At 44.7% G+C, this 27,321-nt stretch overlaps 2 protein-coding genes across 7 annotated transcripts in view; one reads left to right on the top strand and one right to left on the bottom strand.

Annotated features, from left to right (window-relative positions):
* The window catches only part of LOC142578751 (uncharacterized), a 90,485-nt gene extending 83,214 nt beyond the window's left edge, over positions 1-7,271 (bottom strand). For 3 of the 6 annotated variants that reach the window (XM_075688287.1, XM_075688292.1, XM_075688288.1), the window contains exons 1-8: positions 6,938-7,271; positions 5,765-5,890; positions 4,956-5,141; positions 3,401-3,484; positions 2,663-2,815; positions 1,831-1,860; positions 1,575-1,670; positions 758-1,443 (exon numbers count right to left, since the gene is read on the bottom strand). In XM_075688287.1, the coding sequence (XP_075544402.1) occupies positions 758-1,443; positions 1,575-1,670; positions 1,831-1,860; positions 2,663-2,815; positions 3,401-3,484; positions 4,956-5,141; positions 5,765-5,890; positions 6,938-7,090 (1,514 nt within the window). In that variant the 5' untranslated portion in view covers positions 7,091-7,271. The remainder of the gene's footprint in view (positions 1-757; positions 1,444-1,574; positions 1,671-1,830; positions 1,861-2,662; positions 2,816-3,400; positions 3,485-4,955; positions 5,142-5,764; positions 5,891-6,937) is intronic. The other 3 variants (XM_075688290.1, XM_075688289.1, XM_075688291.1) reach the window with 3 other exon arrangements.
* Positions 7,272-7,660: 389 nt separating this feature from the next.
* LOC142578750 (ras-related protein Rab-30-like) lies at positions 7,661-23,526 on the top strand. Its single transcript, XM_075688286.1, has 5 exons — positions 7,661-8,021; positions 8,149-8,247; positions 8,329-8,412; positions 18,127-18,310; positions 18,956-23,526. The coding sequence occupies exons 2-5, from the start codon at positions 8,161-8,163 to the stop codon at positions 19,225-19,227; spliced, it is 627 nt and encodes a 208-aa protein (XP_075544401.1). The 5' UTR covers positions 7,661-8,021; positions 8,149-8,160; the 3' UTR covers positions 19,228-23,526.
* The last annotated feature ends 3,795 nt before the right edge of the window (positions 23,527-27,321 follow it).

The raw sequence follows: 27,321 nt of genomic DNA, 5'->3' as shown, positions 1-27,321 counted from the left end.
ATGATGGTAGTGCTGTTTCCAGTTCCCGCTAAAGTGCAAACTCGGTGTAAAATCAAGCTGCATGCCAATCTATCAAGACTGCACCATTGTTACGAGAAGCAGCTGCCAACTGATGCGTGAAATTATCGAGACAGGGATAATTGGTAGTTTAGGGGATAGCTGTGTGTCCAAGCCATCGAATGCTTTAACTTCAAAGGAATTACAATACTTGCGTCATCACTGATTGTTTTGGTATCTGTGCTTGCATGATGTTCGGCCACAAAATGCCTTTATATTCTGCACTTTGTGGGTCTCAATAAATTGTTGCAAGTTAGCGCTCATGTGTCTCAGAATTTACTACCACTATGTTATATATATTTCAAATCTGCAAAAAATTTACTATCCTGATGTGCAAATAAAGAAAATGTCATCTTCTAAATGGCTTTTAGGATTTTTCGCTGGCGCTTGAAGGGTTAACTTGCTTGAAACAAGCTCAGAAACACATTAGTGAAGTAGTGTTAGCACACCACCATATTTGAAATAACCTAATCTAAAAATCTTATAAACATAATATATGCAACCACCAGCACCAACAACTGTGAAACAATTTAAATAGCTCACATGCCAAACAAATCTACAATAAAACAAAAGTGAAGAAGTTAGCCACATGAGTACTACATAAAAATAAGATAACCATGAGCAATGTTTTACAATCTCAAAAGCACCCCCTCCCCCAAGAACATCAATTCAACACTATGGAACTGATTTCGGCACTCACTCTGCATGACCTCTTTGCCTCTTGTGCAGTGGAGTCTCCTGAGTTGTGTCTCCAGAATCGCGTTTCTTTTCCACCTGAACACGCATGTCCACATCGCCTGAAGGCAGCACATCCATCATTTCGACATCACCATTAGGCCTCACATTTTCTTCACTTTTGCCCTTACCATTCTTCCCACGAGCTTTCTTCCCTCCCCTGCCCTGAGATGAGGAACTTGAAGATGACGATGATGATGATTTTCCTACACTGCCAGTCCTGCTGTGCTGTTGTCGTTCATCCTTGTCCTCAGCACTCTTGCGAGACTTGTTTGGCGACGTCTTTGTCGGAGAAGACTGCTCAGTTTCACCGTTTTTGCTGGCATCCTCTTCATCTTTCTTTCGGTCGCTTGTCTTTGGAATGCGGAACTTTCTGGGCGGAGACTTGATGGCTGCGTGCTTCTCCCGGGCTGACAGCCTGTTGTTTCCGTGTTTCTCGGGAGAAGCTTGCGCTGACGCAGTCGCTGGCGTGCAGGATGTGGTATTTGAAGCAGTACCTTGAGATGGAGCAACAACGACAGACCCTAGTTGTGCAGAATGTACTGCTGCTGCTGATGAAACAGGTGGTGGTCGGTTAGTGTCGATTGATGGCACAAGGCGCTGCTGTAACCTTGGGTCACGTGCTGCAACAGGCACCGACGGTCGTGGCATCTGCAATAATGCACAATTTGTTTACTTTCACCCTTCTTTCTGTATTAAAAAGATAAGGAGACCAAGAGTCCCACACAGTGTTAAGCCAAGGCTGAGCAACAACAATCTATGCATACAAGGCATTTTTTTACCTGTGGACGCACAGCCACACTGACTGGAACTGGAACAGGCGTAGGTGTACGGGTTGTCGCCGCATTAGAAGGTGGCCTGAGACTTTTCAGGAGTTGCTATGGGAACAGCATCAGAAGGAAAAAGAAAACGCCACATTTCAATCTCAACAACTTTTTTCAGGTTTGTATTGGAGCGTTACACACAACGTTTTGGCTATCAACAGCCATATTATGAAGCACACAGAAAAACAACGCTGTCTTCTTGCCGGGGACTCACTTCAAAGCCAGTCTGAAGAGCCAGTCTTATCTGAAATCAGGGATATTGCAGCATTGAAATGCGCTGCAAAGACAAAATGAACTACCCTAATGACGTAGCTCCTGGATGCCCAGGCATAATTACTGGTCAGCGACAGGTCAAGAATGCAGTCAATGTCTTTCACAGGGAACATGTGTGTATTAGATCATCTCGTATGGTTCTCGCACTCTTTCCGCCTCCTTGCTATTGAGGCCCCTATCTTCCCCTCGCTCATGCCAGAGCTGTGGCATTGACTTCCTCACTCAGTGGAGGAAGGAAGGGTTTTTTTTTTTTTTTTTTTTTTCCAATGCCCAGACAGTACCGATGTCTGTGGACGTATTTAGCCCACTCTCCTGTGGTGCATGTTGTCAGCATCTGCAAACACCTTGCTGCTCACACACTCCCCAAGACTGCAACAAAGTTCTTTGGACTTGAGATCAGGATTATCCCATTCCTATCTTCAGAGTCCCTGCATTACAATCTGTGTGTTTCTGCCATGAGCCACCTTGTTCACCAGCACACTTGCACGTCTTCTCTATACACATAATGTGTGGCCGACAGTGTGCTTGTTGGAACATTAGGGAATTTCTCATTTTACTTGTGCAATCTGAAGTTATTTCTCAGAAACACAAAAGGACAGAGAGAGGCTTCAACACATTTATGTGGGTGCAGCCTCTCCCACATTCTTGACCCGTCACTGACAGTGGTCAGCGTTATGTGCAGGTGGCTATTGGAAATAAAACTTGTGCTTCAATGAAAGAGCACTCAAATAATGCAGAAGGAAATGTAGAGAAAGCTCAAGAGAATTAGCTACCTCAGCTTCTTGCTTTTGTCTCAGTTGCTGTTGCTGCATTTGCAACTCAAGTTGAAGCTTTTGCCTTTGCAGGAAGATGAACTCCTGTTGCTTCTGTAGAAGCAACTTCTGAACTTGTTCCCCTTCTGTCGAAGGCACACCAACATTTAAGATCTGGGAAAAGAAGCACCAGAGAGTGCTACAGGAGCATCCATGGCCATCTACATGTTGATCCAAATTATTTTAATTCAGCAAGCACAACAGTCTCAACTACACGCATACAAAAGAGATTGCAAGCATCTGGCTCAAGAACAAACACCACCAGTGCACAATGCAAAAAATTTAAGGAGCCTTCCTGCACACTCCACATTAGTAGCACATTCCACATCGCTAATTCCATGCAGTAGCATGATACCCACGGCTACAGAGTAAATAAAACAAGGCTGACCATGACATAGCTACACTAAAGCTTGTGAAGTTTCTTTAATTTAGGTACAATGCTCCCTTTATTTTGTTTGATATATACACATGCATTTTACTGCAGAACCAAGATAAACCAACTGTCACAAGGTTTTGCAATATGCAGCAGTGCACATTCATCACAAACAAACACAAGTTGCCTTTTGGCATACTCAGCTGTTGAAACTGCATGGAATTACTGAAGTGGAGCACGGTTTATGTATAATAAGGCACCAGATAATTACAGCAGTAACATGAGTGAGTAGAATGCGACACACTCAAGAGGGCCCCAATCAGTACCTTTTCAGTAGTTGCTTTGTTAAGTGCATTTAAACTAGCAAGCTTAGCTGCTTGCTGTTCCAGTGTCTCCTGCTCTTGTCCTTTCTACAGGAAAGAAAAGAAAAAGCATGTTCATGTGTCCGAACAAAAAGCAAGATCAGATGAAGGATGTACGATGTATCGATGATATGTGACAGTGTGCCAGGCTCCACATTAATTACTTGCTTACAGTACAACACAGCCAGATATGCCAGGGCAAATGACCAAAAAAAAGGCATCAAGTTGATGTCACTCTAAAAACCTAGTAACCATGATAATTTTTGCTGCAGGAAGTGCACAAACAAAGACATTCAGGAGAGTGAAGAAAGATCCCGAACAACTATAACACGCATCAAGCAACTTAATTTCCAATATGATGGAATCTCAATAAGTCCCATTAACGACTAGCGCCAGTCACATTCCAGTCTATAGCACCTTATGCCCTAACCTATAGCAAGATCTTCAGCCTCTGAAATGGTTCCCAAATTTTACATTAGATTGGAAACACAAAACACTTGAGCTCACAGAAGAGCTGTCCATTACAATGCCAAGCATGAAAAATAGATTAAAAGGCACACATAAAAGCAGCAGCTATAAATGTGTACCAGTGATATGTTGCTGTTGATTTGCTGCTGAATGTCAAGTAGAAGCAACTTGATTCACAGCCGCTACATAATGAAACCCAATCTCTTAGTCTCATAGTATCAAACAAATTGACTTTAATGGAAATTAATGGAAACGAGAATGTTCCATGTGAATGGAGCAACAGCTGCATAAAGTGAATATGATGCGAAGTGCTACTGAAATGCAACTTAATTATGGCATACTACTTCTCTTCATGCTCATCATACCAGGAGCAACTGCAAGATTTAAAAACAGGCTTGGAAGTACAGGAAACAAGCTTTCGTGCCAACTACATTCAACACTAGTAATAAGCACGGACTACACAGATAAACAAATTTACCATTAAACTTCGTTTACATTCTTTGAGGCTGGTGCTGTAGTGCGAGCCAAATACACTTGGAATGTTGTGCACCTCAATCCTCTACTCCAAGGGAAAGAAAAGAGTGAGTCTATGGATAAAACGTGGGGCTTTAACGATGAACGCTTATCAAGTAAGCCAAGTAAGAACATTATTGGTATTGGCATACCCTCACAATAAATTAGAAGAATTTTTCTCACAATCTTCGCGGAGGTTGTGGGATCGTTCCCCACCTGCAGCAAGTTGCTTTTTCATCCCCTTTCATTTCCATTACTTTATCGTTTCTTTGTTTCGTTCATTAAACACAAGTAATTTCCCCTACATTGTTCTTGGTGTCAAGTGTTTGTTGGCTTCTTATGATATGCCTCACAATAAATGTTACATAAAGGATTGCCCACAAGTCAATGCAAAGCTTAATGACAGTAGTTGATACAAGCTACGTAGCTTAGTGGTGCATGCCACCAACACAAGAAACACGCAAACACTGTACTGGGCACCTCCAAGCACAGTGATGACATAGTCGGTCAGGACCAACAATGAAAACAGTAGCCTCACCGTTTTGGCTTCAAGAAACTTGGGGTTGACATGTATCGATGTTTGCTGCGGTTCCTTTGCTATGACTGGCCATGCTGGGTCCATCTGCTTCACTCGAGTGTCAAGGGCAAACAGCTTCTTGTTTGGGAAAATGTCCACCCAGGTTTGGCGCAATTTGAAGAGCTGCATGCGCATTCGTTCGTCCCCCTACAAGCATGGCCACAAGTATGCATCACACTGACAAAAACAAGCAGACAATGTTCCACAAGACCACCAACCATTCTACACCATCTTGACTTAAAGCTTCCAAACACTAGACTTGACTTTTTTTTATTTTATCATACAGCTTAATGAAGTGTCACAGCTGCTCATTTATTGCCACAACCAGGCTAAAGTCGTAAAGTAGAGTTGAGCGCGTATTATCAGCCACTAAAGCACCTGCATGGTGAATTAATTTACTGGCTTGACACCTTTGTTGGTGCAATCTAAACCGCCCTTTACCAAGCAATAGCTACAGGTTAACAAGGCTTAATGTATACATCAAAAAGTTTACTACGTCCGACATAGGGCCCAAACAGCTTTTCAATAAGTACCACCCGTTACAAAGCAATAGCTACAGGTTAACAAGGCTTAATGTATACATTAAAATATTCATTACGTCCAACACAGGGCCTAAACAGCTTTTCAAAAAGTACTACGTAGTTGTATGGAACCCCTTGCATTAACAAAGCAAGTTTTCTTTCTGCAAAGTTAATGATTTGTTTCATAGAAGTGGTGGCTGGCTTCTTACTACCTACGACACACTGTACTAAAGTAAGAAAAGCGTGTACCTTTTCAAAAACGTTGCAAAAGTTGGAAACGATGTTTTGTGTGAACAATGCACGATAGTCACCTCCAACATTCTTCATAATGGAATCAATTAGGTATAGCACAGGCAGCTTCATTTCTATGGGAACCTAGAAGAGAAACTTGGGGTTAGAAGAAACATGATCAAAAAAGAATACTCACCACAAGCAGTCTTCATACACAAGTACACTGGGAAATTTGCGTTTGCGAATATCTGTGAAATTCCTGACAGCTTCGCTCGCTGCAGCCCCAAGTTTACACAAACAGCTTCCAGGTTGGTAGTAATGCCAAAGGTTAACGCCATTTGTCAATATGAAAACGGCACCATGTGTTGCGTTACCTGCACTTTTGAAGGCTTATTGCAGAGCCACTGAAAAACATTCGAGGGCACCGTAATAGAACGAGCGAATGGTAGGAAACGCATAAGGTTGTTATCGGCTTCCCCCATTTTCATTTTGAACGATGGGGAGGGGGGGTAAAAAGAGAAATAAACGCGTAGTGAACAAGAATTCAATGCAGCTTGAACAGTTTATTGAGAGAACAGCAAAACTTGCTGCGATCTTCCAAGTGAGATACATGCGGCGGCCAACTTGGCAGCCCGTTTTGATTCCCAGTGATCTAGTTTCGTTGCCCCGTTGAACCGTACCGCGTGGCTTGCGCGGTTGGACGACGGTTAGGCTTCCTTGAATCCAGTGCCGAAATTGAGGGCCGTCCTAGATCGAAGACAGCCGGAAACGCAGCAGTCGAACGCTGCGGATTGTACGCGATGGTTATTTCTTCAATTGACGGCGCCGCGAACCACAGTAAATACTTACTACGAGCAATCTTGGATCGCGAGATCGATGTAAATCTTCCTTAGTGACGTCGTCACCGAGGGAGCGCTTAAACCGATCTTTGCCAATGAGAACGACAACAATGCGGCCACAAACGCTTGGTCGCCATTGAGAGAAGCACCACTCGTCAGAGGAAGTAAAATATAATTGAAACTGAGCCTATACACAATATTACTACGAAACTGTTTACAGGCTTACAAGTCATGTCAACATGCATGAGTACTATCAGGCCCTCCACACAGTGCAATTTTTAACATGACGCAAGACGATAGCATTTCGACGGTAGTCGTATTATCCTCTAGTAAACATCTTAACAAAGAGAACCTTCTGCAAGTGCTCTTCGATGCTTCGCACTATCCTTGGAGCTTGCTGGACGTTTTCTTCGGCCAACATCGTGAGCATATTGATGAGCGGCTTGCTGTTGCATGTGAGATCCAGCAGCGACGACTTGTACTCTTCGCAGACGTCTTCTTCCATAATTGAATATTAAAAAGGCAAACTACAACTATGCGGCTGTACACAATGTCGACACGAGGGTCGCTTAAGCTGCGCAATCAATGCATGGTAGTAATAAAAAGCGATTTACTCCTCACTGGAACAAAATGGCGAACGCGAACGTCCGCCGCACACAACACTGATGGGAATGAAAATATAACAAAAATGTCAGCTCTGTTGTTGAACAGAAATATGATCGTTCGCCAACAGAGGCGCAGCATATAGGTTTATTTCTAGTTAAAAATAAGAAACTTCTTCAAATGTACTTATGTATTAAATAAAACGGCCAGAACAAAAGTTTTTTACCTCTATTTAAAATAATATTTTAAATCAGTTACATAATTCTGTCACTTTTTATTGCTTGAAGCATTAGCCAGCAGGATATCACACGCTTTACCTCTTGCTTAGCAAATTATGCATGTGAATTGCAAAAAAATAACTGCCTTCGCCTGATAAAAAATTCCAGCATGAAAGGTGTGCTTCGTACTGCGCGTTTAGACATTATGGAAAGGCGTAAAAGCCTTGAAAGGGTTTTAAACGTCACTCTCCCAGACGAGATCAGCTGATCGAATGCTCCACCTTGCGGATCACTGCGATCGTTTCGCTCAGTGCTGAACTGAAAGCACTGAAAGTCGCGTTTTGATCTTGTGTTTGGTGTTGAATCAACACCTCGCCGCTACGAATCGCTCATTTCACATTCTGTTTACGTCGTGTATGTGCCCGAGTAGACCACAGGTCACTGTCTCTACAAGAAAACTATGCAGCGATTAGGCAATCGCGTGTGACTCCATGCGAGCAGCCAACGTCCATCATGTGAAACGAAGTACGTCGTCTTGCGCTGCTGCTTCCTCATCAGAAGCACAATTCTGCAAGCATTCTCAAGATGCGGGTACGCTAAACACGGGCACATCTGGTACGTATGTTTTCTGATGTTTCAGATTCTGTCGCGTTCCCGAGTGGGATGTTTCGGAGCGAAATTTCTAGTTCCGCTTTTGGTGTTCAGAAGTCAACGGTCTCTCAATACTGTGTTTTGCTCGCAGACATCGGGAATCATGGAAGATTACAAGTTTCTATTTAAGGTCGTGCTGATAGGTAACGCTGGTGTCGGGAAGACATGCCTTGTCCGGAGATTCACGCAGGTAACCATATGGGTTTTAATACTTTTTGCGCAGTTCCGAAATTTCCACTGGGCTGACGAGTTCCTGTTGGCTGCGTTTCAGGGTCTATTTCCTCCGGGTCAGGGGGCCACCATTGGTGTCGACTTTCTCATCAAAACTGTCGAAGTGGACGGCGAGAAAGTGAAAGTAAGAGGCCCTGCCTGTTCCTTGTTCCATCGGCGTGCGAAAAAGCTTAGAAGCATGTTCAATTTTCGATTTCATCTATGTTCGTCACTTTTCTTGTTTGATGTAGTGGCGTTCGCCAGCTCGACTTGCGGGATTTATATTCGAAACTAACCGATGTCGTCGAGTTACGCGATTTGCGCGCAGATGTTTTCTTATTATTGTTCTTTAATCTTATTTATTTATTTGGCAGGCACAGTAGGAAATGCGCAGTTGTGGAAAGAAAAGCGTCTGAAGAATGTGCAATCCTACTGCAGCTATTGAGCTATTGGTCTGAAGGGTTGTCTGGGTTCATTGTTCACCCACAACTGTATGTTGCGCGTAGTGCGTAAAACTGATATAGCCTCAGCTTATCACTTTGCTATAGCTCAAACAATGTGCTGATTTTAGCAGTATTAAATCATGCATTGTACACAGCAGATTAAATATTTCAGGTAACTGATGCACTGATTTCCCTTCGTGTGTTGCATTTGTCGCGAAAACCTCAATTTTTCTTTGCTGTGAGCGAGATAAGGATCTTGGCTGTGTTGTCCACCCTTGAGGGACCAGGTAAGAGGTATTTATTCCCTTCAGGCACTGTGTGCACAATTGTGTATGCCAAGATAATGCATCACAAGCAAAAGTGTTGATGAATATAATTCTATTTAAAGTGTATTGCATTCATCTTGAAAAACTTGTGATTTTACATGTGGTGCACATTTGAATAATTTGTGTAAAGTGTTTTAATAACACAAGTTGAAAAGCAGACGGCTGCACATTTGCTTATGAGGTCAACATGTTGACATGTAGCGGGTTAATTTATTTCATTGTTTGTCACAATGTTAAAACATCAGGCACATTTTTCAAATGTCTGGATTGGTTCTTTCCAAGTATGCTAGACATGAAATGATTGATGTTCTCATATTGGACGTTCCTGTAGACAGTTCTAACATAAGTCCACATTCTGTACTGAAACCAAATTGTACCAAATGTACTGAAACCAAATTTTGAATGCACAGAGCATTTTTTTCACCTGAAGGGGTTAAGGTAGCAATGCTAGTACAAGTCATGCAAAGGTGTAAGTTTCATCAGAAATTCAGTTTCAGATGCAAGTACTATAGAGACACACAAGCATTGATTGGTAGAACTCCTGCAGATATCTCACATGTTTGTTTCATCACTTCCATTCACATGTTCCAAGTCAATCAAAGATTCAGGCATGTAGGTAAAGTAGACCAGACAAATACTGTGTTTCTGCTGGATGAGTTGGTGCTTATTGAACGCACAAAAATAACCGTTGCTAAAGAAGATGCAACGTAAAAAAAATGGGCAGAAGAGTGCCCATCCACTCCTTTTCCAGTGTGTTCTCATGTTTGCATCTCATTGTGATATTTTGTATATGTACCTGGTATCCCAAAACACAACCTTACTGAATTACCGTAAAATACCAAGCAAGCAAATATCAAATGAGGACCCTTCTTTTATTGACAAACAAGCCCACCACCTACAGTTGACTCCTGTTAATTCAACCAACTTTCTGTTTAATTTTAATGCATTGCAAAGTCCCGGCGAGGAACTATACATTGGAGACAATGGAAGGAAAACTCGTTTAGTTCAAACGCCTAAGCATGGCGAATTCAACTCCCACCAGCATTTCTTCAGGTGCACTGTAGTTACTGAAAGCTTTGAAACCACTGCAAATGGGCCGTGCAGACTGTAGTGACAAGAGTGACACAGAGGCCGTTGCTGACAGCATCCTGCTGGAGCCACCAAGTGCTGAAAACTCCAGAACTTCTCTTTTTAGTCTGACACTGAGGCATCGTTTGAACTCGTCGGTGCCCATCATTGCATGCTTGTTAACTTTTCCTTGAAGAGCAAAAAGCAAAGAGACATTACATGCTATTTCAAGGAATGAAAAAGATTTGAATTTGTTCATTTTGCCACCCTTTCTTAATTCGACCTTTAGAATTATTTGACCAAGTCCTGCAGTTTTGCAAATGTCAAATTAATTGCATTCAGCTGTATTTTTAAAAGCTTTGAGAATGATAGGATGGTATAAAAAATGTGTAATCCTTCTCTTGAATACAATGTACACAGTACACAATGTGTGCTGAGATTGAACATTGTGTTCCAACTGAAAACATATTCAATATCCTTCGTTAGAAAGAGAAAGCCTAACACTTTCAGGCAACTATTGACCCCTTCAGGCACTAGTGCCTCTGCAGGCACTATGTGCACAATTGTGCACATGAAGATAGTGCATCAAAATCAAAAGCATTGTTTAGAATTATGATATTTAAGATGTGTTGCAGACATCTTGAAGCACTTCTGATTGGAGCTGTGCAAAAAGTTTGAATAATAAGTATAAAGAGTTTCAGTAAAAGGAGTTGAAAGATAGAAGGCTGGATAGTTAACATTGTTATCAGTTTGTCGTCATGTGTCGGGTTCACTTCTTTCATTGTTTCCGCAATCTTTTACATCAGAAATATACTGCAAGTGTCTGAATAGGTGCAGTCCATGTATGCTATACATGAAAGGGCTGATGTTCCTATATCTGACGTCCTGTAAAAAGTTCTTGCCTGGAGTCCACATTCTGTAAACCTTACAAAACTTACTGAAGAATTGAAAATTTATAATTTGTTCAGTAGCTATTATATGGTTTTCATGATTCTGAAGGTACAAGAAATGTGTTGAAACGAAATTTTGAATGCAGAGATTTGGCGCCTGAAAGGGTAAAGTGTTCTCAAATAAAATTTAAAACCAGTGGTGAGAATCTTGCTTGCTTTTTTGCCCATTCTTTTGTAACGTTGCCAAGGTAATTTCCAGTGCATGCCATGTGGTTCAGAAGCCAACTTCATGTTACCAGGTCTAACAAGCGTGCTTCCTACATTTCGACAGTGTGACAGAAGATGCACCTACTCCAAACCTGTCTTCTTTGAAGGTTACGTGTGTGTCAGGTAATCCTTTCAGTGCTGGGTTTTTTTCACAGGCAACGCACCCTCAATGTTGGGGTTTTTTTTCTCATACATTATAAAACGAACACAATGGCTTATTTTTGGTTATGTAGAAATGAAAAAATGACACAAGTAATGGCACATGCTTTCTTGATGTGGTCCCCACTTTCCTATCCGACAAAAAAAATGTCAAAACAAACATGGCAGCACAGAAACGCAGAAACATACCAGTATACCAGCGACACTGAAAGGGTTAATGGTCTAGGGCACTTGCTTGGTATTTTATGGTATTTTTCTCTATATTCTTGAAATGAGTGTTTTTTAAACTGATCTAGTTCACATTTATAGTGAAATTAAGTAGTTAGCATTGACTGTTAGCTACTGTTCATTCATTCTTTCAGCAGTCATATATCTCGCCTTCCCTATTCATATGCATGTGACATAGAGGAATGCTCTCCTTAGACAAGTACTGTGAAAATTTCAGCAAGATATGTTGCATTTAAAACAATAGGCCATATTCTAACTACCATTAGCAGCTTTATTATATAGACCACCAAATTTATAGAAGCATTGATGAAATTCTGGAAGTTTTGAAAATATTAAATCATCACTTTTGGAAATACATGGTGTCAAAACAAAATCATGTGCTTATTCCATAAGCAGCAACTGGTCTCGTGCCTGAAGCAGGCAAAGTTTTTGTCTTGCTTTTTACTATAGGAAATACTACTGTTTTGTGAATAAGGGCTGCATAGCTTCTGCTCGTCGACCTGCGTGTCGAACTGCTTTAGGAGCAGAGGCCTTTGTCATGCTTTAAAAGCCTTTAGCTTCTGCTCCTGTTCCTGTAAATGAGCAGGACAAATAAACTGAAACTGTAGTTCATATTGTTGCAGGAAGAAAGCAGGCCCACGAGTGTAAAATAACGTATATTTACAACTGGCGTATATGGTGTTCAGGCAACTGCCAGACTTCGTCTTCGTCTAGTTCAATCCAACTTCTTCCTTCTCTTCACCGTAACATCACCCTCCCGGTGGAGTAGCTCTGTCCCGGTGCAAATTATAGAGTCTCACTGAATGGGGGGACATAGGGCTTAAGCCTGGCGACGTGAACAACATCGCTGGTGACGTTGCGATGCACTGAAGGCTGACCGACTGGGGCGATCTCTTATGTCACGTCGGACAGTTGGCGTAAGATCTGGTGCGGACCAGAATACCGGGAAAGTAGTTTTTCCGACAAGCCAACGCGACGTGAAGGCGTCCAGAGAAGGACAAGGGAACCAGGTGAAAAATGGTAGTCTCGGTGCCGAAGGTCGTAGCGTCGCTTTTGAGAAGCTTGCGAGACTGTGAGGCGATGACGGGCGACATCTCGGGCCTGGGCGGCTAAGTCAATAGCTTTGCTAGCGTAACCAGTGCTGGGTGATTGTACGGCGGAAGGTAGCAACGTCTCAAAGGGCAAGGTGGGGTCGCGGCCATACAAAATGTAAAATGGTGAAAATCCGGCAGTGTCGTGACGGGACGAGTTGTATGCGAAAGTGATGTACGGTAAAGCGACGTCCCAGTCACGGTGATCATCGGAAACATACATGGCCAGCATTTCAGTTAGCGTGCGGTTGAGTCGCTTGGTGAGGCCGTTCGTTTGAGGGTGGTACGCGGTAGCAATCTGGTGTTCTGTTGCGCAGGAGCGGAGCAGGTCATCGACGACCTTCGATAAAAAGTAGCGGCTGCGATCCGTCAGCAACTGGCGAGGGGCACCGTGGTGCAGGATGACATCGTATAGTAAGAAGTCTGCGACATCTGTAGCGCAGCTGGTTGGTAGCGCTCGCGCGATGGCATATCTCGTGGCATAATCGGTTGCTACAGCAATCCATTTGTTGCCTTTGATAGAAATTAGAAAGGGGCCCAGGAGGTCTAGGCCCACACGAAAGAAAGGCTCTGTGGGGATATCGATTGGTTGAAGCAAACCAGCGGGAGGCGTAGCAGGCGTCTTCCGGCGCTGACACAGGTCGCAAGAAGTGACACAACGGCGCACAGAGCAATAAATGCCGGGCCAGAAGAAGCGGCGCCGCAGACGGTCGTATGTATGAGTGATGTCCAGATGACCAGCAGTAGGAGCGTCGTGAAGTTGCTGGAGCACGGCTAGTCGAAGGTGCTTGGGAACGACTAGGAGGAGCTCCGGGCCGTCAGGACAAACGCTGCGACGGTATAAAGTTCCATCGCGCAAGGTGAACATGCAGAGGGATGGGTCATTGGGCGAGGAGCTTAGGCGTTCCATAAGTGTTCGAATAACAGGATCTTTGTGCTGCTCGTCGCCAATATGGAGGAAGTCTGAGATGGATAGAACACTGATGTCCGAGTCTGCATCGGTATCATCCGGTTGATCCACGGGATTGCGGCACAGGCAGTCAGCATCTTTATGCAGGCGCCCTGACTTATACATAATAGAATATGTATATTCCTGTAGACACAATGCCCAACATGCAAGTCGTCCAGTTGGGTCCTTCAAAGAGGAGAGCCAGCAGAGGGCGTGATGATCGGTTACGACGCAGAAGCTCAGACCGAAAAGGTACGGCCGGAATTTCGCGACCGCCCATACGAGCGCGAGACATTCTCTCTCAGTAATGGAGTAATTTCGCTCGGGCGTGGAAAGAAGGCGGCTAGCGTAAGCGATGACACGGTTGCGGCCCTGTTGACGCTGAGCGAGGACAGCGCCGATGCCATGACCACTCGCGTCAGTTCGTACTTCAGTGGGCGCAGAAGGGTCAAAGTGTGACAGAATTGGGGAAGTTGTAAGCCGCTTAATCAGGCTAGAAGAGGCTTTCTCCTGCAGAGGTCCCCAAGAGAAAGAGATGTCTTTCTTTAAAAGGTCAGTGAGAGGGTGAGCGATGTCTGCAAAATTTTTTACAAATCGCCGGAAATAAGAGCATAAGCCCAGAAAACTACGGACATCGTTTGTTGAACAAGGCACAGGAAGATTTCGCACGGCGTGAACTTTCTGTGGATCAGGTTGGATTCCGGCGGCGTTTACGAGATGGGGTCGAGCATGTTAATTTCACGGCGACCGAAATGGCTATTTGGAGGAGTTTAGCTGAAAGCCAGCCCTGCAAAACACGGAGAGTATGGTTGTGAGGCGCCGCAGGTGGCTCTCAAAGTTCGGCAAAAACACAATCACATCGTCGAGGTAACAGAGGCATGTAGACCACTTCAAGCCGCGCAAGAGAGAGTCCAACATGCGCTCGTATGTAGCTGGCGCATTGCATAATGCAAACGGCATGACTTCAAATTGGTACAGACCGTCCGGTGTGATGAAGGCTGTTTTCTCGCGGTCCATCTCATCGACGCTAATCTGCCAATAGCCGGAGCGGAGGTTGATTGATGAAAAGTATTGAGATCCGTGAAGGCAGTCAAGAGCATCATCAATGTGCGGCAGGGGATAAACATCCTTCTTTGTTATCCTGTTGAGGTGACGGTAGTCAACGCAGAAGCTCCACGAGTTGTCTTTTTTCTTTACTAAGGCAACCGGTGATGCCCACGGGCTACTGGAAGGTTCAATGATGTCCTTGTCCATCATCCTGTCTACTTCTTTCTGTATGATGGCCCTTTCTGTTGCGGAGACACGATATGGCCGCCTATGAATGGGGCTGGCGTCACGGGTGTTGATGCGATGCGTGACAACAGATGTCTGGCCAAGTGGACGGTCGTCCAAATCAAAGATGTCCCGAAAAGATAACAGGAGGTGATGAAGCGCTGTTGTTTGCTCGGAAGGAAGGTCAGGGGCGATCATCTTGGAAACATCGTCCGCAGGTGTCGAGTACGGAGGAGTGGGTGACAAAGGTCCGTTGTGTTGTAATCGCACCGCTGGCACGAGTTGTTGGGAACTCGGCGCTGACGCCCGTTGTTGCACCTGGGTCGCAAGCCCCAAGGGTAGCGTTGGCCTGGCGGCCTGGGGCACAACTGGAAGCATCCGAAGGTCCCGGCAAAGCATGAGTCGACTGGTAACAACAAAACAACTTGTTTATTCTAACATTGCGAAGAGTTGGCGGTCAGGTCGACCGAAGTAGAGAGACGGGAGAGCACGTTACTCAACAGAAGAAATCGGAGCCTCCTCTTGGCGTCCGGGGGCAGCTGCTTTTATACTCTCGCAGTTGAGGGCAAGAAGGAACCCCTCTATAGACGAGCACGTGACTGTGCCGCTCGGGCACAATGGGATGAGAAGGTGGCGCAGCCGTCGTGCCGGCGCCGTTCGGGCACAATGGGAAGAGAAGGTGGCGCATACGTCGTGTCGGCGCCGGTCAGACCCCCTCGCTTCACAGTTGGGGGAGCTCCTCTCCCCGGCTGCCGCGCTTCGACAAGCGTGGGCACCAACATGCACATACACACACACACGCACATGAAGACACGTGGCATTGGAACATGCCTGGACGCGCTTGGCAGGGAGGCGTAGCGGCGGCGCCGAACGGGCCAAAATGTCTGCCGCTTTGAACGAAGCCCCGGCGTCCGTTGCATCCGCGCCGGCTTTACCGCGCGTCGTAGGCGAAACGTAACAGTTGGTACTGACGAAGGATTCAGAGGTCAAAGAAGAAATCTCAAATTCTTCCAAAGGAGTGATATGCGCTATGGCGATGCCATGTGGCAGCACATGCGACGAAAATCCAAATCTGAGGATGGGCACGCGAGCGCAGTTTTCGCAGATCTGGATTAAGGTGCTCGGTAGGGCAATATTGCGCGACAAAACCACGTCAGTAAGCGGCGACACGACGTACTCGCCATCAGGTATGGGAGGACAGGACATCAGGAGGACATTTGTAGCCGCTTGTGGAGACAGCCTTGCAAGCTCAGCAGAACATAAGCGGTGTGAAACACAAGTTGTTGCATCGGCAGGAAGCGGCAGATCCAACTGTACAACACCTGCGGAGCAGTCAATTTGGGCAGAGTGTTTCGAAAGGAAGTCGAGGCCAAGAATTAGGTCGTGTGGACAGTGTTCAAGGACGATAAATAGAACAACGGCATAATGGCCCCCAATGGTCACACGTGCGGTGCACATTCTAAGGACAGGTGATTGGCGACTCGCACAGTGCATGGTACGGCGGGTGTCAGAACCTTTTTGAGCCTTCAGCGGAGAGCAGCGCTCATAACTGAAAGCTGCGCTCCTGTGTCAACGAGAGATCTAACAGGAACGCCATCAACTTCATTGTCCAGTAGGCTTCCACATGTAGGCAGGGTCAACAGAGGATTTGTGGGCCGGGTCGGAGTTGCAGCTTCACCTCCGGGAGCTGCACCGCCTAGTTTCCCGAAGCGAAGCGACCGGTTGCAGAAGGGGACGAAGAGCGTTGAACGAGAGGCAAACGGGACCTACGACCTTGCGGAGACGGGGAGCGAGCGGCTGGATCTTGGTGGAGCACTGTCGGTGTTGATGTTCCTAGTCGGCGTATAGGGAGAGAAAGTACGATTGCCTGGTACTTGGCGGTAGTGACTCGGAGACGACCACCGAGGAGGCGACGACCAATGGTTGCGGCAATGACAGACGATGTGTCCAATACCGGAACAGTTAAAACAGATAGGTTTATCATCCGCTGTGCGCCAGTCAGCTGGGTTGCGACGAGGGGGCGGAAAGCTTTGCGTCTGGGAGCGAGCAGCCGGAGAAATCTGGTAGGTGTTTGTATGGCAGACCGAGCAGAGAGATGGAATGCCCAAACTTGCTATTCCCTCCCAAACGACCGCTTGTATAAGGGAGATAGCGGGCACGCTTTCCCGACAGTCAGAGCGGACTGGAGCCGGAGTCATGGCCTCAAGCTCACGGCGAACAAAGCGCGGTGGGTCTTCGCAAGAAGATGTCGCAGCGATATTGGGCAATCGGTCGAAAGTCTGAGCGACGCGGCGGCCATTCGCTTGTTCGAAGCGCCGGCACTCCTCTATAATTGCATCCACAGTGGCGCAATCCTTGCACATCAGGAGATTGAAGGCATTGTCTGCAATACCTTTCAATATGTGACCAATCTTGTCTGCCTCGGTCATGTTGTTATCAGCCTTGTGACAAAGGGCCAGCACATCCTGTATGTAGACGACATAGGATTATGTGGACGTTTGAGCGCGACACGCAAGTTCTTTTTTTGCCGCCAGCTGACGACCGACAGGTCTGCCAAACAGGTCTCGCATTTTTTCTTTGCAGACATCCCAGCTTGTTAGGTCAGCTTCATGTGTGTCGTACCATTGCCTCACCGTTCCTCTTAGGTAAAATATGACGTTTGCTAGCATCATTGTTGGATCCCACCTGTTGTTGTCGCACACTCGTTCGTACATCGTAAGCCGGTCCTCGACGTCGGCGTTGTCCGTGCCACAAAATGTCCGTGGGTCCCACGGATGAGTGAGGATGACCGTTGGCACAGGCTGCTGAGGCGTTGTCGCTTGTGTCGGTTGATTTGCCATTGTGGCGGCAGGTAGATGACGTCCACTGCGAAGTTCTGTGATTGTACCCCGCACCTTCCACCAAAATGTTACAGGAAGAAAGCAGGCCCACGAGTGTAAAATAACGTATATTTACAACTGGCGTATATGGTGTTCAGGCAACTGCCAGACTTCGTCTTCGTCTAGTTCAATCCAACTTCTTCGTTCCCTTCACCATAACAATATATCTCTCCGCTTCTGTGCAGCAGTTGCTTAAGGAGAGCATACGTGCATCCCACATGTATTTTTCTTTCTTAAACAGATCCCTTAAACAGAGATGGTACTTACATCACACGATTGATGTGCAGTTGCAGATATGGGACACAGCAGGACAGGAACGGTTTCGTTCAATCACCCAAAGCTACTACCGTAGTGCACATGCTCTCATTCTCGTCTATGACATCAGCTGCCAGCCAACGTTTGACTGCTTGCCTGACTGGTTAAGGGAAATCGAGCAGTATGCCAGCCCAAAAGTCCTACGGGCATTAGTAGGTAAGTCAGCATGCTATTGACATTTATTCAGTCTGTTTATCTTCATTGTATATTCCACCTGGTAGAAAACTGGTTGTGCTAAGACTTTCTTGAATTTTTATCTTTGTACCACTGTGCATCCACTTGAGCATGCAACACGTGTAAGCATAATAGACGTGCTCAATTGTGCGCTAATCATGAAAGCGGTGCTACTGTTGCAGCTCTTCAGTTCTAAGCTTTCACTAGTTATTTTCTTGTGCATGGTTGTACCTTTAATCTTATGAATAATCGCGCTCAACTCTATGCAGGTTGTGAATGCCACATTGAGAAATGCACACATTTCTGTAGTTTTAAATATATCTGCACACGAAACAGTAGTGGGAGAAACAATAATCTTAATAGAGCAGATTTCAGCTGTGGTTTCCTGCTATGTTTTCTGTACCTGGGTGTTGCTGCTAATGTTGATAGGATAAACCTCAACTGGTTAGATTATATTCAGACTGACCCGATGTTCCTTTAAGCTGCACACAGCCTTGAAGTCATACATGTTATTCGGTGCTTTTGTACCTGGACACGGTTGCAGCTTTCATGGCAGTTAAAAAGAGATATTGGCAAATTGCTGATTATGAAGCAGCAGTTGGTTTATGCCTGCACTGTGATTGTTAGGGAACAAGATTGACCGTGAAGACCGGGAGATCCCAACGCACATTGGTGAGGAGTTTGCTCGCCGGAGTGACATGTACTTTGTGGAGACATCGGCCAAGGAGGCTGACAACGTGGACAAGCTGTTCACCGAGATAGCTGTGCGCCTGACGGCTGAAGCACGGGCTACTCATGCTCGATACTCTGGCCGGCCATCATCTACAGCCGATTCGTTGCCAGATTTGAAGGAAGCTGCAGGAGACAAAGGGGACCACGCTTGCTGTCGCATGTTATGAGCATCCCATGTCACATGCACATGCCATACTGGAACCGCCCTGGTGTTGGGGCACATAGTTCCACTCACTCGACAGCAGTGGGGGCACCATTGCCTGAAGGAGGCTCTCAAATGACTGTGGTATGGATGAGTATACGGTAGTCACGTTCTGGTGTCAAGCTGTGGGTCATTTTACCTCAGCTTGGGTGCATCATGCCTAAGAGAGCCATTGAAAAGATCTAAACGGGAGACTAGAATCTGTCCAGTGGCATAAAAAACCTTGCATTTCTATATTTGTAGAACATTAGGGTCAGCACTTCTTCACTCAACTTCGCAATACCGACAGTCTAGCACCATTAAAAATTACTGCTTCCTTCTGGGTATGGAAGAGTATTTGCTAATATTGAAGCTTATTTCGGTGAAAAAGAGCTGCTGTAGCACTTTTGCACAGTGTCCATGGCACTGACATTTGCCTTTCCTTTAGTAACTCATTGAGGATGGCAAATGCCGTGCAGTCATTGGAAAGCCTCCTTCAGCATGCGTTGCCAGTAGTCTCTACTGAGGTTGGGACTATGCTGCCACAACTCCTTTCCCATTTTGCTAGTGCTGCCGCCCGTCTGTTCTTGCTCTTTTTGTGTGCGCTCGTTGCGATGTTGAAAGTGTGTGAGTACTGTCATAGGGTGTTTTAAAGTGGACAAAGGATTGTTGTCAACCTGCTTCCATTTGTACCCTTTGCTGTAAGCTTTCATGATGCCAGCACTACCTTTGATCTGCAAGAAGCCTCTATTTCCATCTGTGAACAACAGCAGGTGAAGATTCTGTCACATCAACTTGGTGCAGTCAAATTCCTGTGATGATTTTCTACTTTTAGTACCATTGCAGATTTATTTTTTTATTTTTTAAGCCTGATTATCATGAAAGCTATTTTGCAATAAGGAATTTCAGCAAGTGTACTGCTTAATTGAATGATCCTTTACTTTTTGACAGCAGGTTATCAGTGGTAGTAAAGCTACCTTTAACTGCTTTTAAGCACTTTCATATTTATCTTGCTAGCATTTGATGTCATCAGACTGCCCTTGAAAACTTTAACATGTCACATTTGTTGTTCTTGCTCTAAATATTTGTACTTTGACCTGCTGCACCAATGCCACTAGCGTAGGACGCTGTCTTTTTTGTGTTGGTTTTGTGTTGAATGAAGGAACTCAAAGATCAATATGAGAATTGGAGGCAGTTTCCTTAACATGATGGCTCAGAAAGTGCACCAAAAGAAAAGAACTAGAGAGAAAGAGAGACAAGGAATGAAGTGTGCTGTCTATTAATTATTTCACACATTCTTTTATATTTTTTTCATTGTTTCAGTTGTCATTCAAAGATCAAATCAGCAGTGATTGTTGATTGACCAGTTGTGCATTATGTCTGTGTGTGTGCATCTCAGGCCCAAATGCATCAAAATTATGTGTTGGCTGGTAGACTCAATAGCCCCGCCATGCCAGGGAGAAATCATGAGAGGATCTGATGACCATAATTCCCAATTTATTTAGCAGCTATATGCTTCATTATTGCATTGAAAGGGCTTTATATCAAAGGTTGTGTTTTCTCATTTGTTTGTTTATTTTGGGGGTCTGGTTTTTATATCGCTTTTTTTTTTAAAAGATTTGCGGCTGCTGTGAAAAGCCCCGAATTTCGTCTATGAACTCAAGTGCTTTTCAGCTCTGATCAGTATACACAAACACACACACACTTTATGATTTATTGTTTAGTTTGTTGGCTGCCTGAGTAATCGCTGTCTTTACCTTTCTAGACAGAACTGCTCATTTTATCATTCTTAGGTTGTTGCATTAATAATATGTTAGAGGTGCAAAGTGTGCACGAATGTGTTGTCTCTTAACAGCTCCGCTGTTGATTTTCATACCTGTGAGGTTTTGTGCTTTTCCATGACAAATGTTCTTGAGGAACATGTGAAGGTTGGTAGAGACTCTCAGAAAAGGCATTTCAATATTCTCGAGAAATGAGAACTCTGCCAAACACTCCTGAGCCAAGGTACAGCATTGAGGAATTGTGCAGGGTTTTTTTCTTTAGTGGCTCCTAATGAACAGGGCTTTAGAAACAGAACGTCCAGACTGGTCCAGATCTTTATCGAGTGAAAGATGGAAGAGTGCAAGAGAGTGTGAAAGAACTGTGCCTGTATAATGTTCCAAAGAACATCACTTTTAGGTGACTCAAAGATAGCATCTTTCTTCTTGTGGTTGTCTGCTGGAAGCTGTACATCAAAGCTCTGCATTTTTTCCGACATTACTTATGCAGATAAAATAACACCAAAGCTTGGTAACGTTATGAAACAGGAAGTACTGTTGCACTATTAATTCTTAATCTGCCTCTATTTCAGTTTAATCTCCTGGGACCACTTGTACATTAAATTGCGCATTGCTTTTAATCCTTTTCAATATGAACTTGGAAAAAACTACCTTAAATATTTATCCTACATGTAAAGTTAGGTGTATTCATTAAGTGTACAGAAGTGGTTTAATCACATTGATGCCATCAGCTTTTGAGAAAACTTGCACTAATTTGATCTAAACTACTGGGTCATCGCAGAGGCTAACAGAAAGCACGAAGTACTACTAAAGGACGTGAAAAGACAGGCTGTGGCATCAATATGGCAACCTACCACATGACATTACATCTTCATCTCTGTGGTTTAGGCAAAGAAAAGTAGCTTTTGCCATAACAAACATCAGGAGATGGGAACTTCTTGCATCTGGTAATTCTACAAAAAAAAGACACCTTTAACATATAAATCTATAGTTAAAACCCGGCTTGGAACACTATTATATTCTCGAGATGTCTTGTGGTCTCAGGAAGTTAATGAATTTATTTGCAGCTTCATGCTCATTAACCAGCTGCTGCATGCCACGCGCACTTGTGGCACTGCTCCTTAGAACTCCTGTTTTGTTAAAGGTGCTCAGTGTGGATAAGGTTCCTAGACAAGTTTCAATGTAGCGCCATTGTCCCTTTCTCGCTGCCCTCTTGTTCACATCCTCCTCTTGCATGGAGTGGCGTTGAGAGGTGATCCCTGAATGACTGCAGAAAATAGCCCCTTTTCCTCTCCACAGTCACTCTCTTTCTCGCTCTACGTGTAGCACCACTAGCACACCCAGAAGGTTCCAAACTTCGCAGCACACTTACAAAAATAGCTTCTAGTTTGTTTTGTACTGCATTATCAATACTCATTTTTAAATCGTATTCCATGCAGTAAATCCTTATCCATGCGTATGTTGCCGTAAACCAAACTTTGGAACGTTTTCTAAAAAAGTGAACACCACTATTAACCAGCTGGAATGCCATTTCACCGCACCAAGACAAATGCATGCGGACTATCGCAGGAGAGTGTGAAGATTAGGACGAAAGTGGCTAGATCAAAGAATGGCACTACCTTGAAACCTTTTATCTAGGAACCTTAAGTGTGGACTGTGGTTCTGTTTACCAGGTGAGCATTACACCTGAGCAGAATTTGTTTAACGGTAATGAGACTTTGAACATGACAGTCTTTATGGCAGCTGTGATATATTTTTTTGTTGTTGTGTTTGTCAGAAAATTGTAAACAAGCTCTCATCAAGGTGCCCTAGGCTTTATTTCAATTGTTTGTTTTTGAGAATCGTACCGTGCTCAGTGCTGCAAGTCCAAAATTGAAGGCTTGTTTGCAGTTCAGATCAACCCCTTTGTGCAAGCGACTTGCAAGTCATAACATTTTTTGAGGTGTGAACATACACTTGCCTTAATTTCTAATCACCATTCAGTTGAGGTAGCTGGTCATGTTAAAGACGTGTTATAGGTGCTTTCAGGCTTTGCTCAACACCTTTACTAATGTTTTGAAAAAGTAGTCAGCTTGTTACATTTAACATTTTACAACATTACGGACATTCCATTGTGGCCAGCGCACCTCATTTTTCCAGAGACTGAGACTTTTGGCACCATTTGTTATCACTGCTCATTTATTACCATGCTGCAATGCTTCAGTTGTATGTTTGCTACAAACATCTGTATTTGCAAGTTGACCTTTAGCTACAGCAGATTGCTGCGCATGAAAATCTTAGAGTAATTTTTTGTGTGTGTGATTTCAACACAGCTCACATGTGTGCAGACATTTTAGCAGGTGATGTATATAGACACCCCATAAGATAGTTCCTTATGCCACTTTTCGGTTTCCTGGCCTATATCGCCACTGCACTGTCCATGAAGCAATTTAGTGACCCAAGTTATTCATATTTATTTCAAAAATTGTCAACCTTTATTTGATGAAATAAATATTTTAAGTCGCTTACAGGTACTGTGCTTGAATTTATTGCTTTCAAAGTTAGATTCACACAGAAAAAAAAATGCTCCAGCTGGCTAAACTTGTTCCCAAGAACCCAGCATTCTTGCATGCATTTGAGACTAGCAAGCTGATTATTTCCAAGCAAATTTTTGCAGAAGTACTCCTTCTTCAAGAGAGAGTGATAAACATGCCATCTTACAATGACATTCCATCTAGTAGTGGCATTAGCGTTCTAAGCCACGAAAATTGCCCGTTTTCTGCATTTTCTTCATACAGAAAAGCTGTTGCGTATTTTCCATAGCTATATTATTCTTCCTGCAGCTTTCGGCTTTACTTTTAGCCTTCCCTTATGCTCCTGAATTAAGTATTTGTGCCCATGAGAACTCTGCTTAACACTGAAATTTAAGACTGACATCAAGGAACACTAACTTTAGAAGAATTTGCTTTCAGTACTAGTTAGCCAGCTATCAAGTTTTATACCAAGATAATACCATGTAGTAGTGGCGTAGCCAGGTATTTTATTTTTTTTACGTGAACGAATAATACCTTTTGGGACTTAATAGAATATGAATCAAATGGTGCTGAAAGTTAGTTGAGTCAAACACATTTCATGCAAATGTACAGTCTTCTCATCACTAATATACCATTAATACCATTATTAATAAAAATTTTCACATAGTGGATGGTATTCACAACATTAGAAAGCTTCTGCTATTACATTGCACATTATTAAGCATTCCTTATCAAAAGCACAAATGGAACATTAGGAACAACCAAGCAGTTTGTTGGTAAACTTGGGGCTTTTTGAAGCTAAGCGGTCAGTCGTTATCGCACAAGGGTTATAAAGGTAATCCTGTGGACTAATAAAAATCTGTGCATGCCTTTGCGACAGAGTTAGAAATGCATGTCTGCAGCGATGGCATGTGAATACTCCAAATTTGTGACGACGGCGACTCGTCATCGCCCTCGCAACACCAAAATTCTATGGTCTTCCTCCGCTGGGCCCCGGCACACACCGATGTCCCGCTCGCAGGCAACGAGGCGGCCCACGCCACGGCTCGAGGTCTCGCACGCCAAGCCGCCGCCTCCGCCCCCGAGAGTGGGGCATCGGATCTGCCGGATCAGGACACTACGACAGAAATGCATCTACAAGAATCACAGTGGACGTGGGACGATCGCCTAACCGCGTTCATAGATCTCGCCCAACACTGCAGACTGGAGAGACGCACATTCCCGCCACCGCACTATAAATTAAACAGGAACGAGGTCGTCACCTTACGCTTGCTCCAAACACACACCTACCCCGCCGTCTTACATCACTGCTACCTGGGTTTAAATCCAACCGATGCGTGTAAAGCGTGCGGACAGAGAGCAACGCTGCGACACATGCTCTGGAAATGTGCCGGCAACAACGGTACTGGAACCACCTCCTTTCGCAACGCGTGCATAACCGCGGCCGTTACCAGTGTACAGGAAGCCTCGAGCTCGCGTCATCCCAGCTGCGGGAGCCGCGGAGACCTTCTCCATCGGCGTCGCCGCCGCTAGGAGGCAGCTCTCAAAAGTTCGGAGTAGTGTGGAGCATATACAGGAACACTAGTTCGGAGCTGGAAGATCAGCTACTTCGAGCCGCCACCTGAGGCCTCTTCAACAAAAACTGCCGGACCATTCTTTTAAATAAAGTTTCTTCTTGTATGGTACGAATGGTCGCTGCAGATGATACAGCTATCGTATTATGTTGTAATGATGCGTATTGAGATTTAATCCGATAAGCCGCTTGAGTCCAAGAACTTCGAGCAGCCACCTGAGGCCTCCACAAAAAAACTGCCGGACTATTCTTTTAAATAAAGTTTCTTCTTGTGTGGTACGAATGGTCGCTGCAGATGATGCAGCTACCTTATTATGTTGCAATGATGCGTACTGAGATTTAATCCAATAAGAGGACACAGGTACTGGATCTACAAGTATAGTACCAAAGAATACCCAGTGCCGAATACCATGTCTAAACATGTAATTGCGGGTGGTCGTGTGTAGCCAGAAAAGGCTGGCCGAGTGACGCAGCGTTATCTAGTACGTTATGTGAATTGTGGATGCGATGGAAGCTGTCGCATTTTAGGGCGTAGCTTACGCCCGTTCCTGCAGCGAGCGTCGGCGTCCCTCGTAATCAAGCGAAGGGGGTGAAAGAGCAAATGTGAAGCCCGAGGAGGAAAGCGGAGAAGGAGGGTATGGCGAAAGCGCGAGAAGAAAAGCGAGTGCCGTGCAAAACTGGCTCTGCGGCGACGATGGCTACGAGATTGCGCCAGAGTATCGCACGTCGTCTGTTCACCGATGACGCCACCGATACCTTGTATGGAAACAAAGCACTGCAGTAGCGGAGGTCTGTCTGCGGACGTGGCTGCTGTCAGCACCCTAGCGCTGCCTCTCGGGATCTTAGCGAGGCAGCTCCGCCACACTTCGCCCCGCTTGCAACGTTCCGCACGAGACCAGCCAACATATCGCTAATTGAAAACGCGCACGGAGCTGCGCTCGCATTTCTCATTAGGGAGTATCGTAATCGTCCGTGTTTTTCTTTTTTTGCTTCAGTTTCATTCCTTATGTTGTACACAAGCTCGACAGCATGAATTATTCAAAATCTATCAGAAAAATATTCGTATCTTCAAATAGTTTCAAAATTCGAAAATTCGGAAGTTTTGAATGCTTGCATACCCCTCGACCGTAGTCGAGGCTGGTGATTATAACCTGATTAAATAAAAGCATTACAACAACATATAATTGAAGAGTTGCGATTCATGAAAGTCGATGTAAAATGATTTCATTATCAGTGTTACTACTTGGGCATAGTGCGTACTGGCGACCTACAATACACACACCTGGATGTGTTGCAATTTTGAATGCAAGGATTATTCTCATGACACAGTGGTTTCATTGTCAATGCTAAATACGCAGCAGCTTTAGAAAAACATTGCGAGGCAAGCACATAATATTAACTGAAATCTGTTGCCTCATGACTGTTTGCCAAAATGTAGAAAAATGGTTGTACAAACCACAAATTTCCGTGATGATGACTGCAGTGCCAGATTTCCCTCTGCCATTCTAGTATAAAACTATGACCCAAACCTCAGTTTACGCAGTAGAAGCTTGTGTTAACCTTATGAGTCTAGCAGAGTAGTGCAAAGATTGAGATTTAAAGGGGCCCTGAACCACTTCTCTAGCTTAGTGAAAGAGTCGCAGTTACTCGCGAAAGGCGAATCATCTGTTGCGATGGCAAATTAGTAGACAGCCATGCGACGTAAGGGTAGTAAATTTATCGGCCGTATATACTCGTAAACACTTGCTTACTAGCTAAATTAACAAGCATTATGTCGGCGCGCACAGGCAAGCATGCACACATCACATTCGATGACCGCGGACACTCGCTGTCAAAACGCTGGCGTGAGGAAGCGCGGCAGCAGCAGCAGCAGCGCGCGATGTGACCATCTTGCTGTCTATGGCTTGAACACAAACTGAGTGGTAAGAACACAGCACACGCAAGCCTACGAGCCGTGGGCCCACCTTGATTCTGCCCCCAAAGCAGATCGCTTTCCAAGAAGAAGAAGACGCCGAGTAGTACGGTCGTGCCCACACCGGCTCCTGCTTTCTTCGATATTTTCGTTGAAAATTCATCTCAATCTCTATGCTTTCTGCACCACCGGATGCATAAGGAAAAGAGGAACCCGCGGATACCAACTTTTCTACGGTGGGTGGCCTTTTCGTTGGTTTTTCGAGCTGCTTCTCTTCCGTGACGCCGCGCTCCCCTCAGTCTGA

This window comes from Dermacentor variabilis, chromosome 4, assembly GCF_050947875.1.
Source record: "Dermacentor variabilis isolate Ectoservices chromosome 4, ASM5094787v1, whole genome shotgun sequence".
Taxonomy (NCBI): domain Eukaryota; kingdom Metazoa; phylum Arthropoda; class Arachnida; order Ixodida; family Ixodidae; genus Dermacentor; species Dermacentor variabilis.
This window is presented reverse-complemented; position numbering and strand designations above follow the sequence as displayed.

Bases quoted from the DNA above. Each gene is read 5' to 3' on its own strand.
- LOC142578750 (XM_075688286.1), top strand. From the start codon at position 8,161: ATGGAAGATTACAAGTTTCTATTTAAGGTCGTGCTGATAGGTAACGCT. The intron at 8,248-8,328 runs GTAACCATATGG...GCTGCGTTTCAG, and splicing joins TTGTCCGGAGATTCACGCAG to GGTCTATTTCCTCCGGGTCA. The intron at 8,413-18,126 runs GTAAGAGGCCCT...ATTGATGTGCAG, and splicing joins TGGACGGCGAGAAAGTGAAA to TTGCAGATATGGGACACAGC.